Source organism: Mastomys coucha, unplaced genomic scaffold (assembly GCF_008632895.1).
Source record: "Mastomys coucha isolate ucsf_1 unplaced genomic scaffold, UCSF_Mcou_1 pScaffold5, whole genome shotgun sequence".
NCBI classification, from domain to species: Eukaryota; Metazoa; Chordata; class Mammalia; order Rodentia; family Muridae; genus Mastomys; species Mastomys coucha.
The window spans coordinates 63,950,193-63,967,156 of NW_022196911.1; the positions used below are offsets into that span (position 1 = coordinate 63,950,193).

The 16,964-nt window shown below is 42.9% G+C and overlaps 1 protein-coding gene across 1 annotated transcript in view; it reads left to right on the plus strand.

Moving 5' to 3' along the window:
- Myh10 (myosin heavy chain 10) overlaps positions 1–16,964 on the plus strand; it is a 126,830-nt gene that overhangs the window by 39,760 nt on the left and 70,106 nt on the right. Inside the window, exons 4-5 of the mRNA XM_031353324.1 lie at positions 885–912; positions 11,967–12,069. Of these exons, the coding sequence (XP_031209184.1) occupies positions 885–912; positions 11,967–12,069 (131 nt within the window). The remainder of the gene's footprint in view (positions 1–884; positions 913–11,966; positions 12,070–16,964) is intronic.

The following is a 16,964-nucleotide window of genomic DNA, read 5'->3' on the forward strand; positions in this document are numbered from 1 at the left end:
AGGAAGGAAAGATAGACTTGAGTGGAGCCAGCACAGTAGCAGGTTTTTGTGTAACTCAATTTAATATAGAATATGTAAACAGATTTTGTTTAATCTTTTGGGTACCTGGTAGCATCTACCAGAGGATCAGTAAACACAGATCGGAGGCAGTAAAGTAGCTGCCTGCACCAGGGCCTGTGACCCACAGAGCCTCTTAAAGCAGTAGCAGACTTGTTCAGTTCTGTTAAAAACAACAGCTGGATGTAGTTCGGTGGGTGGGTGAGGGCTTGCCTGACACACATGAAGCCATCCCCAACACCACATGTACATGCACACACTGTGCAATACAAATAAGAATACTTGCAAGTAATTAGAAATCTCATCCTATTAACCGTGTAGATGTGGATTCAGGTTCTTTCTTTTTGTTTGAAAAGTCTGAATACTTAAATCATTAAATCACTCTGAAATGTTAAAAATTGAATAATCATAAAAATATAGTAGAGTATTATTGTACACTCCTTTGTTGTGTTTGGAATCTATCAGTCAGCTTTTTGTCAGTGTTATAAATACCTAAGAAAAATGTTTAAGGGAGAGGTGGTTCATTTTGACTTGAGGCAGTGGTAAGCCTCACATAAACTGTCCTGACTAGTTGTGGGTATTCATGAAATCACCCAGAAAGCAGTGTTTCCTGTCTGGGTCCGGTTACCCCCAGAGCACATGGCACAGCAGTGGGAGCTGATTAATCTGATGTGAGTTAGGACGGTGGACAGGTTGAAGCAGATTCACCTTTGACTTAAGAGGAGGATTACTACTATTTTATAATCTGTTACTGCAACTGTATTGTATAACAAATTATAAAATTGGGCAAATGGTCACTTTTTTGTTTGTTTTATTTTGTTTTATAGATCGTGAGGACCAGTCAATTCTTTGCACGTAAGTAAATGTTGGATATTCAGAATTGTTTCTAATTTTCTTGGAAAGTAGAGAACTGCTTTTGTGTTTGAGGTGGTGGAGTTAAGCAAGGGTATGATTTAGATGTCATAGTTATGTCAAGGCTCAGAGTATTCAAGATGTTCACACCTGATGTTACTGCTTTGCTATCGGACAAGACTTCTCACATTTCCTAAGTTAACTTTGTAAAATTTACCTCTTTAGTTTATATGTCTAAGTACAGGGTGGTGGGAGAGTTCAGTCAGCACTTTTATCTTTACTCAATAAGTATTTATTGATCGCCTCATGCCTGTATATTTTATGGCACTGGATAGAACAGTATCCAGGTGTACAATGTGATCTGCTGTGCACAGTAGAAAGATGGCTTTGTCTGCACATGGACCCTGGGCTGGAGAAGATCAGTTAGGAGGCTGTGATGATGGAAGACAAGAGATGTTATGAACCTACTAAGAAGCAGTTGAGTGTAAGGGGTATTCAGTCAAAGAGCCAGGTTTACTGGGGCTTGGTGGTTTCTATGGCCAAGAAAATAAATAGATTTATTGGTAGAATTAGGCTGTCTCCCTACGTGGTGGAAAGGGAGCAGACTAGAGTGGTGGAGGCCACATGCTGGTAGGGTGTCTGTCTGTGCTCATCCCTTAACTTGTAGAAATGTACTCAGGGGAGAGGCCTGTGCTGGAAATACAGAATGGAGGAACCACAGTGTGGATGTTGTAGATGCTGTGTGCTGTATGTGGACACCTCAGGACAAGCAGCACTCAGGAGATAAGCGAGAGGAAGAGCTGTGAAGAGCTGCAAAGTCTGTTACTACCCAAGGGATGGTGGCATTGCCAAGGGACAAGGGGCCTTTCCTGAAACAGGGAGTGTTCAGGGAGTCTGCTGCCTCCTGATACTGAGTGAGGTGAATAGAAGTCACAGAAGATGGAGGATGTTAAAAGGACTTGAGAGATGGGGTAGGGAGGGCCTGGAAGCCAGACTGGAGCTGAGAAATAAGAGAAAATTAGGGTAAACAAACAAAAACTAAGATCTGCTGTTTCTCAGATCAATGTGAACAGAGCAATGGCTGACTACTAGAGGCCAGCAGAGAGTTTCTATCTCATTGGTGCCTTTAATGTGGCCAAGAGGAGATGCAGAGGAGGGAGACAGTGTTTCATTTAAGAGTAGCTGGATGGGGGCAGGAAGAAGGAGAATTTGGAAGGGCTAGAAGACCCACAGCTCTCCTCTGGGAATGTCCACAGTCCCAACGCAGGTCCATAGGATAGAGAACTGGGAGCTGAGAATCCTGTAGCCTCAAAGACTTACATAAAGAAGTCTCCCTTCAGCCTCATGCTCAACAGCATGGTCAGTCCTATGAGAGGACTTAGCACTTGCTTGCCTCTTCATACTGCAAACCTGACCACCTTAGTTTGATCTCTGGGACTCATGTAAAGGTAGAAAGGTGGAGGAAGAGAACCAGCTATGCAAACTGTCCTGGTCACCACACATGCCCCTTGGCATACCCCTCTCTGCGCGTGCATGCGCACGCGCACACACACACACATGCACACCTTATTCAAATAATAAGTAAAATAAAAATAATAATTAAAACAAAAAAACTGAGCATGGTTGTATGGTCCTACAGGTTCCCCAGCCAACTATATTAGACACACTTGACTATCCCAGAATATATATATAGAACAGGCTTGGCCATCTCATGTGGGGCTCACTCCTGCCTCTGCAGCCAGCTGTGGGTGTTGGCTAACTGTTGAACAGAGTACCATGGCTTTTCTAAGTCTTCTCGTGCTGGCTTTTATGGGACAGCTGTGTTCTGAAAGTAACAAGAAGGTACATGATGGGATTCCTACTGTGTTCCTCTCCCAAGGCAGATACAATCCTGGCCCTAGCACACCTGGAACCCACTACAGAGTGAAGTATGAGACAGTGAGCTAGCTGTCTGTAGTCCACTCACCTGGGCTGCTGTTATAGGGGCAGACTCAGCTCCACTTACACTGTGTTGTTTGGAACTGGATGACTTTTAGCAAGGGCCTCATGATCATAGGCCAGTGCTGCACTTGCCCTCTGAGATGTACCCCAACCCTCTTCTTATTTTGAGAGAAGTCCTCACTAAATTTCCCAGGCTGTACTTGAACCTGCAGACTTCCTGCCTCCGCTTTCCGAGTCATTGAGGTTAAGGCTGTCACCAGGCTCTGAGAACAATGGGCCCTTACAAGGGAATGGCTGCTATCAGCAGAGTGGAAGGTGGGTGGCCTCCAACTTTGGTTGCTTCAGTGGTCCTATAGGCATTAGCACTTGTAAGTAGGTGGGTGTGTCATGTAGAGTGTGTCCTCTGTGGAGAGGCTTGCATTCCTGAGCTAGTCTCCTGGTAGCTGAGTTGTCTCTGCTTGACTCGAGTATCCACCATTATGAACAATGTTTGCGTTCCTTCCCATTCTTTTTTCATCTTAAATTTCATTATAAAGAACTGGAAAAGTTTTTCACACAGCAAAATTAACCAAAACAAAAGTCTATACATCTCAATGAATTCTGTATAGTTAGAACAGCCATTCTGAAGCTTGGAGCTTCACAGTAGATTTACTCTTTCTTTATCAAATATGTTCTTACGCACTTACCCACCAGCAAAACACCAAAATCCATGACCGAGTTAAAACTAGAAAAATGATTAGCTTGTCCTCTTTTATGATTCAAGTGATGAGGAAGGACTATTTTAAATTGTTATCTTATCCCAGTGTCTTATCATTAATATTCTCAGACCTAAAACAAAGTTGGAAAACTCTACAGTGAATACCATACACCCAGGCTCAACTCCAATACTATACTCTAGTTGATTTATCATGTCTGCCTGTTTGTTCTTCCCGCTACCCATCAGCCCATTTTTATGTTTATGTTGGAAGGAGAGTGGTCTGGGGCTTGCTTATTTACTGAAAGAGCCAGATAAACTGGAGAAAAGAAAAGGTTTGGGGCTGGCGAGATGGCTCAGCGGGTCAGAGCACTGACTGCTCTTCTGAAGGTTCTGAGTTTGGATCCCAGCAACCACATGGTGGCTCACAACCATCTGTAATGAAATCTGGCACCCTCTTTTGGTGTGTCTGAAGTCAGCTGCATTGTTCTTATGTATAATAATAAATAAATCTTTAAAAAATATATATTTAAAAAAAAGGCTTATGTACACATAAGTTAACGGTCCATGATGATTGTTTCTTTGGTGTGTATGTGAGTGTACATATGCAGTAGAATACGTGTGGAGCTCAGAGGACAACTTCTGGCTCTCTATATCCCGGCCATTGAAACTCAGACTGGGAATCTAATACCTGTTGAGCCGTTTCTCCAGCCCAGGAAGAGAGAGTCATAATTGAGAAAAATGCCTCCATAAGATTGGCACTGTAGGTTTGTGGGGTATTGATTACTTAATTATTGATGTGGGAGGGCCTGTCTTCACTGTGGATGTCGTCACTCTTGGGCAGGCGGTCCTGGGCTATGTAAGAAAGTAGGGTGAGCAAGCCTTTAGTAAGCACTGTGTCTTTGTGGACCCTGCTTCAGTCCCTGCCTCCAGGTTCTCATGCCTGAACTCCTGCCTAGACGTCCCACTGTGATGGAGTGTTACCTACAAGTTTAGAGTGAGCTAAGCCAACCTGAATTCTGCCAGTGTTTGTCACAGCAATAGAACCCTAAACTGGAGATGGTTAGCTGCAGGAACTGTCTGAAAGGTCTTTCTTCCTTTTTTTTTTTCTTTTTCAACTTTTAAAAATTTATTTATCGCCGGGCAGTGGTGGCGCACACCTTTAATCCCAGCACTTGGGAGGCAGAGGCAGGCGGATTTCTGAGTTCAAGGCCAGCCTGGTCTACAAAGTGAGTTCCAGGACAGCCAGGGCTACAAAGAGAAACCCTGTCTCAAAAAAACTAAAAAAAAAAAAAAAAAATTATTTATCATGTACATTGGTTACTTTGCCTGCATTTATGTCTATGTAGAGGTGTCATATCTCCTGGAGCTGGAGTTACAGATAGCTGTGAGCTGCCATGTGGGGGTAGGGAATTGAACCTGGGTTCTCTGGAAGAGCAGCCAGTGTTCTTAACTGCTGAGCCATCTCTCCAGCCCCATGAAGGGTCATACCTTAACCTTAATGGTCCAGTGGAGGAGGCTAGGCCTTCAGTTGGGAAGCATAGAAAAACCTCAGCTTTTCTATGCCAATAGACAACTGATTCCCCACTTCTGAATATAAATAAAGGGCCAGGCTTTCTTCAGCCGGGACACTCCTGGGAGAGGCTCAAGGGTAGCTGCACAGGTACAGAGTTTTGCCTAAGTTTAGGCAGTGTTTATTTTGGTGGTTGCCAATTGTTTAGCTGTATAGGTAAAAGTAATTTTCACTTATTTAGTAAGCTCTGATTCCCCTCAGTTAGTGCTTTTTAAGTCCAAGTGTTAACAAATCGGTACATCTCTCCCTAAATGGTTTGCTACATAGAAAGTACTATTTAAGGTCCAGTATTTTCATACTTTCATTTGGAGCAAAATCCATTTAATGAGGTCCACACACCCTAAGTGTCGTTTTTGATAAGTCGTTTGTATAAGCTAACCCTGTCTCAAGATACAGAAGACAGTTCCGTCACCCCAGAAAGGTCCTCCCCTTGTCCTAGAAATGTTCAGCCTGACTTTTTTTCATCTTTAACTTTTGTTTGGTTTTAGATGTCACAATTGTAATATTTAACAGCTTTTATATTCATATTATAAAATAACATTGTGATCCAAAAATAAGGAAATATGAAACATTGTATCCCAGGTTTAACAGACTGTGTTCCTTGGTGCTTTTGAAAATCCAAGGGAAATATTCTAAGAGTGTGTTCACCTCTGCCTTACAGTGGTCCATAGCCAAGCTAAAGTTTTCTACTTTATGAGGAAGTTATTCTGTGTATTATTTTGTAGTTATTTTATACTAAGTGGCTGTTTAGACAGTACCACAAATCAAAAATTAAAGCAATGTGGGTTTTGTTTATGTAAGTGAACACGTACATAAGGCTCCAGAGATTGCTCAGTGGTTAAGAGCTCTTCTAGATGACCTGGGTTGGACTCCAAGCATCCACAGGTAGCTGATTTGCAGCCATCTTCTGGATTCCGAGGGCCTGCATGCATGCATGCAGTGCACAGACATACGTGCAGGCAAAACACCCATACATATACAATGCAAACAAGTACATATAATCTGCACATGGTTTACAGTCTCTCTTTAAGCCTTAGTTTATAGTCCTTTAGTTTCTAATTTGCATTTCCTATGATTGCCAACTTTCAACTTACACCCTGAACCTCTTCTCCCCATGTTTCTACTGGATGAGCTCTGAAGACTAACCTAGTTTTGTGAGCCTGCAGCCCACACTTGTAGACCAGACCCACTGCTGGTCATTGTGAGGACGTCCCAGGTATCTTTGAAAAGAGCCATGTCTTCCATGCTCAGATTACACTGCTGAACTGGAAGAAAAGCGTAACCCTCCTTTGACTCCCCATGCATTGATATTGAGACTGATAAAGCAGTCACCCTTAATCCCTTCTGAAGAGAGCACTGACACTTTATGACTCTGATTTCAGACAAGCTGATAACCCCAAATTTCTTTTTCCTCTAAAGTATATTTTAGTATAGTGTAATAATTGGCTCCTGTTAAGATGTAACATTTATGGTTTCTTTTTTTAATTTGCATTGATGTTTTGCCTGCTTGTATGTCAGTGTGAGGGTGCCAAATCCTCTGGAACTAGAGTTACAGACAGTTGTGAGCTGCCATGTGGGTGCTGGGAATTGAACCGGGGTTCTAGAAGAGCAGCCAGTGCTCTTAGCTGCTGAGCCATCTCTTCAACCCCTTGTTTTGGTGTTTCTGAGTAACATAAGAATTCTGTTTTGTTGTTTGTTGCTTCCTGTTGGTATTTCGTCATCACAATCGTCCTCACTCTTCACACCACTGCCAGCCACGATTCTAGATGCTTATGTGCTAGTTCAGGTCTACAAAGTAACTTTTTCCCAATTTGTATAGTGAGTCTCAGATGAGCAAGTAACTTAGCTAGAGCACTACAGGTAGGTAATGTGTTTCTCTTTCTGTTTAACAGCAGAGATAAGTCCATTTATAAAGGAGAGGGGCTTATTCCAGCTCTGGGTTCTCTCCTCTGCTTGGTTGGCTCATTGTTGACAGTGCAGAGAGCATGCATCGCACAAAGCTGTAAATGAGACAAGCCGGTGCTGGGACCCCAACATCCCTTTCAAAGACATAACTTGGTGACTTAATTTTCTTTCACTAAGTCTCCTTCCTAACTGCCAGTACTATTGTAAGTTTAAAACCAAGCTCTCAACATATGAGGGATACTCAGTGTCTCATGGTAAAGATATAAATCTAAACAGATCATATTTATTCCATAGTTAAAGGTCTTAATCACTGCATCATCATTGAAGATTATAGACATAGTTTCTGGGTTTCAAATTCAGGTCCTTATACTTAGCATGACAAGCTTTTTACCCATTGGGCTATCTTTTTGACCTCAAAAGCAACATTTCATATAGCAAAGCTCCATTAGACCTGACAGTATGGGAGTTGCCTTACAATTCATAAGCTGTTATTGAAGTACAGCTATGTAAATGTGATGGGAACAAGAGCTTGGGCAACTACAGAGACATGATGCTGAGCAGTAGCAGTCATGATGGTTTTCAAGACAAATCATCATCAGGCTAGAGGAAAAGCTTATTTCTTGAGCATAATAAAAAAATTTACCTACTTGCACCCAGTAGCCAATAGATTAGCATTGAAACACTACTTTGAATAAAGTTAACAACAAAAAAGAGTAAACTGGGTTTTATGGCTATTAAGAAATAATACTTTAGGGGCTGCAGTTACGAGCACTGGCTACTCTTCTAGAGCAGTGGTTCCCAGCCTTCCTAATGCTGTGACCCTTTTATGCAGTTCCTCACATTGTTGTGGCTCCCAGCCATAAAAGTATTTTTATTACTACTTCACAACTGTAATTTTGCTACTGTTATGAACTGTAATGTAAATATCTGATATGCAGGATATCTGATATGTGACCCCTATGAAAAGATTTTTTTCAGCCCCACCCCACCCCCACACATACCAAAGGTCACACATGACCCACAGGTTGAGAACCACTGTTCTAGAAGATCTGGGTTCATTTCCCAGCACCCACATGGTAAGCTAACAACCATCTGTAATTCCAGGTCCAGGGATCCAGCACCACTTTCAGGCCCTTGTGGGCACTGCATTCACATGGTATACAGATCACATGCAAGCAAAACTCACATACACATAAAATAAAAATAAACCTTAAAGAAAGAAAAAAATTATACTTGAGTAAAACCCAAGTGATTTAGCATGAACTCCCAGTATTCGTGGCATTTCCTGAGTCGTCTTGATCAGCGCCAGCTGCTGTTTTCTGATAACATCTAAGAGGACAGCTAAACGTCCTCTTTGCTTAGTTCCAGCCCACAGGTCTGGGAACACACTAAGTTCTTTTCTGCTTGGTGCCTTTGCATGTGTCTCTCCATCTGTCTGAATGCTTTCTGGTCTTCTCACCTGCTAGTTCTTAGTTGTCTTGGAGAAGGTATCTGGCAAATGAAGATGGCTGCCCCTTTTCCTCAGATTTCTCCCACCAGTCTGTTTCATCTTCTTCAGAGAATTCATCATGGTCTGTGATCATTTTCTCCCCTGGTTTGTTCGTGTCCCATCCCCTAAACTTGAGCCCCAAGGACATGGACTTTGTTCACAGCTCTTATCTCTAGCACTTAGAAGAGTGACTGACCCATAGAAGTTGGCTTATAAGTATTTGTGAATGGCTGAATAAAGGCATAAAAAGTCATTAACAAACCAGTGGTAAGCCGGGCGGTGGTGGCCCACTCCTTTAATCCCAGCACTTGGGAGGCAGAGGCAGGCGGATTTCTGAGTTCGAGGCCAGCCTGGTCTACAGAGTTCCAGGACAGCCAGGGCTATACAGAGAAACCCTGTCTGGAAAAAAAAACAAAAAACAAAAAACAAAAAAACAAACCAGTGGTAGCCAGATCATTAATATGGTGATGGAAGGACATTACCAACAGGAACACTGAAGCAAAGTGAGTGTGGCCTGCAGTCATTCATTTGTTCACCAATATTCATCAGACTGAATTTGCTTAGCTAGATATTGGGCTATAACAGACAGTTAAACGTCCTCTTTGCTTATTTTGAATGAAAGAAGAATTACCCAAGAGATAAAAGTCACCATTTTCCCTAAAGAGCCACAGTCTGTCGATGCTCTTTGTCTCACCCACTGCTTTGGGTGGTGTGGTCAGCTGGCTTGCAGGACAGTGGATCAAGTACTGTGGAACAAAGTTATTTCAGGTTTATCTATGTATGAAATGAACCCCAGAGACTTTTTCCTTCTATCTTTTTGTTTTCCAAAGAGGTACTGAAGATTGCTAATTGTATTTCCAAAATCCCTGCTTTGTGGTGCTGGCCTTGAATAGGCAAAGAGAAACAAGTAGGCAAGGTGACGATCACATCTCAGATGGCTGGAGACTCCACACTGGGACGTGAGCCAAGTCATCTGGGCGTGGGAATTACATTTTCTCAAACTATAATTTTCTTTCAGGTTGACTAAAGATTCAGCTATAAAATCTGAAACTTTTCAAACGTCTAGAAGAAAATGCAGAGAGATGTAATAATACAAATTACATGAAATGAGAATTTAGAAGGATGTAATAATCTTAAATGCAGGCTTTCAAATGTGGGCAGAAACCTTATTAGAAACTTGGTAGGTTTAAGTACCTAAGACTCAGAAACTCCCAGGAGAAGCAGAGGTGGCCAGTGTATTAGTCAGGGCTCTCTAGAGAAACAGAACTGGTGGTGTGTTTGTATGTAAGGATTTTTAGAGAGGCTTGCAGGCTGTGGTCTGGCTAGTGCAACAGTGGCTGCCCCCCTGATGGAAAGGCCAAGCATCCAGTAGTTGTTCACTCTTGTAGGCTGGATGTCTCAGCTGGTCTTCAGTAGGTTCTAATCCCAATGCAAGGATGCCTCAGCAGCACAATGGATGACTTTGTCAGCAAGAGAGAACAAGGAGGCAAAAGACAAAGCTTGCTTCCATGTCCTTTCATGTGGGCTGCCAGGAGAAAGTGTAGCCCAGATTTTGGGTGTGTTTGAGACTACAGTGTTCCAGATTTAGGGTGGGTCTCCCACCTCAAATGATCCAATCAGGAAAATCCCCCCCAAGTATGCTCAAGCTGCTTGGGTTTTAGTTGATTCCAGATATATGTAGTCAAGTTGACAACCAAGATTAGCCATCACAGTTAGCAATGTGAAGTGTGACTGTAAGTCAGTAAGTGGTTTGTGTCTAGTTTCACCAGACTTTGGACTAGGAGGGAGCGGATCTATTGCCTACATTTTTCAGTTGGGATACTGAAGCTCAGAGATCGTTTACTACTCTGGTCCGTGTAGCTGGACAATAGGATCCCTCTACCTGCTGGGCTGTGGTTGAGGCTGAGGTTAAGCAGCTGCAGAGCACCCAGAAGCCTGCTGGAAACTCGAGGAGTGGGCAGCTCCAACAGGACAGGACAGGACAGGAGTCAGGATTTGCTGGGAGAGCCGAGTGGCAAGACAAAGCACTGAGAGACTCTGTGTGTGTGTGTGTGTGTGTGTGTGTGTGTGTGTGCACGTGCATGTGCATGTGTGTGTGTGTGTGTGTGTGTGTGTGTGCGCACACGTGCATGTGTGTGTGTGTGTGTGCGTGTGATACATATATGTGATCTTGTATATGTAATTTATAAAGGTATACTTTATGTATAACATTTTAATATATGTGATTATTAAAGGAGTAAACCATTGCTTGTTTTCTGGAGACCTGAACTATTCTGAGCAGAAGAGTGAGAATCCAGCTGTCCCTGAGTGCACAGAGAGCTCTGTTATGTCAAGCTTAGTTCATACTATGTGAGGTTGTGTGGGGTCAGACACAAACCAGCTCATGAGGTCATGGGGTCAGGAGCCCTGTGTGTGAGACCAGTACCACATGGGAAGATTTTCCCCAGGTGCAACATGGGCTCAGCCCTGGGAAGGCTCTGGGCTTTGATGAGCACCAGTGACCAGCAGGCCGCCAGCTGTCAGTTCTTTCAGATTGTGTCTACAATGGAGTGTTGGTTTCTGTCAGTGTTACATGAGGTCTCTAATGCACTTATTGAGGTTGTTTGTTTGTTTGTGTGTTTTTCTCTTTTTCCATGACAATTCTAATATATTTCTCCTTGCTCATGGAAGCTCTTACCCCTAGAAGCAGAAAAAAATCTGTTTTGTATATTTTTGTCTGTTGTCTCACCAGTACTACCAGTGACTATTTATTTGGTTTTGTATAATACCCTTTTCCCCCCAAGACAGGGTTTCTCTGTATAGCCCTAATAGTCTTGGACCTCACTTTGTAGGCCGGGCTAGCCTAAGAGATCTGTCTGCTTCTGTCTCTGTGTGCTACTACTAAAGGTGTGTATTGCTACGCCCATCTTAATAACATCCTTAAACAATAATTTTCTTAGGCATGGTGGCTTAAGCCTTTAATCCCCACACTTGGGAGGCTGAAGTAGGAGGATCACTGTGATTTCAAGATACTAGTCTCATTGTAAGTCCTAGGCCAGCTAGCCTTGGCTACAGTAGGAGACTGTTTCAAAACAACAAAACCCAGCACCCGTGAAAACAGTGCTTGTGTGTGCTCATTGAAATGGGGGGGGGGGGGGTGAAAGACAGGCAAAAATCAATTCTCCTGTGCAACCCAGAGCTCACTTTTTGGTGTACATTTTTAATGCATTATAAGAAAGAAAACAATTTTCAAGGTGGTTCAGTGGTGATAATGAGGTTTCTAAGAGTTGATCGTTTAAAAACAATAATACATCTTCTTGTCTATTACTACTGTTGCCCATAAGTTTTCTCCTGCTTTCTCTTTTTTTTTTTTCCTTTCCTAAATCTTCTGCTCAGTTTCATGTATCAGTTGTAATTTTGGAAAACATGTGCTCAGCTCTCTTTTTTAAAGTAGCTGGTGTTGCTATTTCTTTTAGGGGTGAATCAGGTGCCGGGAAGACAGAAAATACAAAGAAAGTCATCCAGTACCTTGCCCACGTTGCTTCCTCTCACAAAGGAAGAAAGGACCATAATATTCCTGTAAGTCTTTGCTTCGCTGCTTTTTGCCTGCATTTCATTCTCTTATAATATCAGAGACAAACCAGGAAAGTGCAGCTGCTCCATACACTGCTCTGGCAAGCAGCTCCTGGCCACACACCCAGCCGCCTCACTCTTCCTTCCATTCAGGAAGAGCCAGGCACAATACAAGGAAGTTAACTAGGCTTTCTCACTAGGCAAATGGGAATTATGGCTGTGGCTTGAAGCCCAATTTATAAATTAATGAGCAGTGCCTATGAAGATTTCTGTCAACCAAATGAGTGTCTTTAAATAATTTTAGTGGTTCTTTCCAGATTACAGAGTGCCTATGGCCACTGCCTATAGCAGCTCTGGGGTGGTGGTGGGGAGGGGGTGTCTGTGGGAGGAATTGATGGATGATAAATAGATAAAAAACACAAAATAGGGGTGTCGGTGAGCCTCTCATTTTTTGAGATGTGGTAGTTTTGGTAAGTCTTCGTGTGCCAGCCAAACCAGCTCCTGCTGCCCGCTGACTCGGTGCTTTGTGCTAATGTCTGCTTATCTGTTTGTAACGAGCAGCAGGAATCGCCTAAGCCAGTGAAACCCCAGGCAAGTGATTTTCTCTGTGCTTCTGAGTCTTGAGAGCCTGCGCTGATTTCTGTCTTAGGATACAGCCTCTCCTAGAAACAAGTTGCACTCTTGGCTCTGAGCAGAATCTGTTCTAAAATGGGAGTTAATGTTGAAAACGTATCGCTGGCATCTTACTCGTCCACGCGAAGCAGCATGCGCTTGTGCTTTCTTACCTCGTGTGTTCTAGATAAATGTGAGCAGTCTCCCTCTTACCGTGACACCGAAATGCATGTTTAAGGAGTCTTTAAACTTAAGATGATTTCATCTGTCATCCTAGGTGGAATTATCCTACTATTTAACAATCACATGAAAACTTTTGTTTTGTGCTGTACATTACATTTTAAATTTTGGATACAACCTTGAAAGCTGTACCCTTGGGGACACTACATTTCTAACCTGTTAAGTTTTTATGGCATTGTATAATTTATGCCTGTATGTGTTTTAGCCCAAAGGCTCACCTTGTTGTATTTAATATTCTCAATAAATTAGAATTTTCTTTGTGCTGGGTTACCTTTTAACCCCAGATGTTCTCAACATTGAACAAACCACAAACCAGAGCTGGCTTCCATCCCCTGCTTCGCAGGAGTCCTTGAGGAGCAGGACATGGCCTTGGACAGGTCCTCACTATGGCACTGCAACAGCTTTGATTTGTCTGTCTTCCTCAAGCATGACAATGTCGTTAACTTAAAGCAAGAAGCAGTGCTGTTGAGTCATGGTTGATCTATTAATACACACAGCAAAGATCATACAGACCTACATATCCAGAAGAACTGTCACAGGTACTGAGATTCTCAAGTATCTTTCTTAACATTCAAGGTGAGAGAAACTGTCCACCCCCAGAGCTCTGTTTACCTGTGAAGGCCTGAGATGCTCTCTGTGACTTCCTGCCGCCCAGGCCAGCAGCATAGCTTGGAAAGGTTACTGAATGAACTGTCATGCTATGCAATATGTAAAGGCTTTTTTGGTAGTTGAAAGAGGACAACACAGATAAGAACCCAGCTTTTCTTTGTGCATTTGAGGTGCACTCTATGACCTTTTAATCTGCCTGAGCCTGAGATAATATTAAATAAGCAAGATAAGGAGTTAGATTTTCCAAGTTCTCTGAAACACGGGAGCCATTGTCATTTACATTTTGTTTCGATGTCATTTTTAAATTACAGGGCATCCCAGTTGTATGTGAGTAGCATGCCACACTTGGATGCCTCAGAAGTTCCAGTCCATCCCTGGAAGCAAGTTCTCCCAGAGGAGGAGGCTGCTGCTTTGGGCTCTGCTGTCCCTGCTGGGTTGCACGTCTCTGCATGTGCTATCTGTGTGCACAGCCCCAAGGCTGCCTTCCCACATTCATTGCTACCTCAGTCAAGTTGCTAGTAGCTGTGTGATATGTTTAAAAATGTACAAGTATTGGTTCTTAGTTGTTCTCCAACACGCTGAAGAATATGAGCTTATAAAGTACCTTGGTGAGATTGGCTCTGGCCTCTCTCCTTACCCTCCTCGGATGCCAGAAGCCTCAGGTGCTCAGGTACCATACATAAAATTGAGCCTCTGCAGTCCTCCTATGTAATGGAAGTCACACTACAGTACTTATGTCTGTTACAATACACATGTGTGTAAGTAGTTGATAAATAGGAACCTGTACAAATGCTACTCTCCCCCAAAATATCTTCATTGCATTTTTGGTTGAATTTGGGGATGCAGAGCCTGCAGAGGGCTGACCTTGCAAAGTCACTATTTGTTTATTTCATTTTTTTCTCCCGATTTCCTTTACTCTACTGGATTCTGAATTTACATTGAACTTTGTCGGCCAAATATTGCAATACAATTCATTCTGTACAGTTTGCCCATTTACATGTACAGCTCTATGTTTTCATATATTCACAGCCACACAATTCAACATCATCACAAGTGTGGGACACTTTTCATTTTTTGCCTCCCTACAAGAAGCCCCACTGTCCCCTGGCAGTCACCTCCCGTTTCCTCCTGTGCTGGCAGCCACCAGTCACTTTCTGTTCCCTATATATGTGCCCTTTTTTGGACATTGTATATGGATGAGAATCGTTTTCTGGCTGTTCTTTCACTGAGCATAATGTTTTTGAGGTTCAGCCTACATTGCATCATTAGAAGTACAACGTTCTTTTGTCATGGTCTAAGAACATTCTGCTGCATTAAACATGCCCTGTTTCAGTGTCCACTCAGAAGCCAGCAGGCATGTGGGTCGCATCTCATCTCGTTTGGGCTATTTTGAACACTTAGGCACTTGTTTGGTAGGGACACTGACTGCTCTTGAGCACACACCTAAAATGGGATTGCCAAGCCATGTGAAAACAGCAGGGCAATGTTTGAGTATCTCCATGTTCTCATCCACACGCGTGTAACCCACCCAAGTGGTACAGCTGGTCTTTTATAGCTTCCTTGAAAATAATAAATAAAAGAAACACTGGTTTTCAAATTCAAGTTACAAAAGTAAACTTCAAGCCAAGATTTATTATCTGTGAACTTTTAGATATGTTTTATAACATAATTGAAAGTTATATTTGGCTTTACGCCCTCGGTACCACCCACCAGGCAGCTGCAGGCACAGTACACTGTGGGTTTTCACCTGACAGGCTGTTCGGAGGCCTTACTGTGTCCATCACTGCTCCAAGCCTCAGTATGGGGCACTTGAGTAGATTTGGAAATGACTAATTTTTCAAACTTTACCACCACCATCGTTCTAAACGATGCCTTGAAGCCAGTGCACCTGCCTCTTATTCTGCAGATGACACTGTCCTTCCTCGGTGGCCTGCACTGCCTTGAACTGAGGCAAAGGTGACAAAGCAGATAGGGAAACGAGACCCTGATGTTTGAAATTGGAATCTAATTTTCCTCTCTCATGGAGCACTTGTGCTTGACCCTGCAAAGTGCAGTGGATCCTTGCCCACGGCTCTTCTTCTACCAAGGCTCTGTTATATACTATAGAATAATAAACACAAGAATATAGTTGTCACCCATGATTGAAAACCTTAAAACAATATATAACTAAATACTTGGAATTTTGGAAATGGTTTAAATAGTGCCCCCTCCCCCACATCCATAGAGAACATTTGTTGTTAGTTATCATATAGAATAGAAGCAAAGATAAGTGCTTGCCTAGCTCTAGTCGGGACAAAAATTGTCATGTGCCCTGGTAGTCTTCAGAGATTGACCTAGCATTTACATAATTAATTTATTAATTATGACTGTGATAGTACTTTTTAAAATATTTTTTTATGTAAGATCTTTCTTGATCTTTCTGATGTCTCAGATGTTTTAGGAGAGGAACAACCCCATGACACCATTAGTAAAGCCAACAGCAGTGACACAGAATGCTAGTCTGCACATTGAAGCTGCAGTCCAGATCTCAGGGCTGCCTCTGGGTCACCCCCACTCCCTTCCCAGGTACTACTAGAATGTTTTAGGACTTCTTGTACATCTGCTCAAACATTTGCCTGGGTGAGATAGGGAAAGGAACCAGTGAAATGCATGTGACCCAAAGAATCCCTCTTGCCATGCCTAGAGACAGGAAACCAGCCATGCCCAGGGACGGGAGACCAGGGGTGTTGTACTTGTCTCCCTCTAAATTAGGAAGACACCTCAAAAGAGATTGTCAATCTTCTTATCATAATTTGGAAGGATGGTGCATGATTTTAAGGAATCTGAGCTGGCTGTGGTGGCTCACACTTTTAATCCCAGCACTTGGGAGGCAGAGGCAGGTGGATTTCTGAGTTTGAGGCCAGCTTGGTCTACAGAGTAAGTTCCAGGACAGCCAGGACTACACAGAGAAACCCTGTCTCGAAAAACCAAAAAAAAAAAAAAAAAAAAGGAATCTGTATTTCAGATCTCTGGTTCACCTCACTTACCACAGCATCAGTTTCCCAGACAATTTCTGCATTCCAGTTCCACAAACTAAATTGAATAGCAAAGACAAGAAGGGGCCTTTGGAGGGTCATACAACTGGCCACAGAATTAGTGTGCTACAAGCATTGCAAGGTCTCAGTCATGAACACGCTGAGGGAAGTGGCAGCTCACAGAATAGTACCAGTCCCCCCTGTCCCCCAACCCTGCAGTGTTAGGGGTTGAACCTATGGCCTTGCATGTGCTAGGCAAGCATTCTGCCTCTGACCTACATCCCCAACTGATATCAGACCTTAGTAATAACAGCTTGCAGTAATCTTATTTAGCTCAGGATTCCAAACATCTTTAAGAAAAGTTAATGGCTGGGAGTAGTGGCACATGCCTTCAATCCCAGCAGTCAGGAGGCTGAGGCAGGTGGA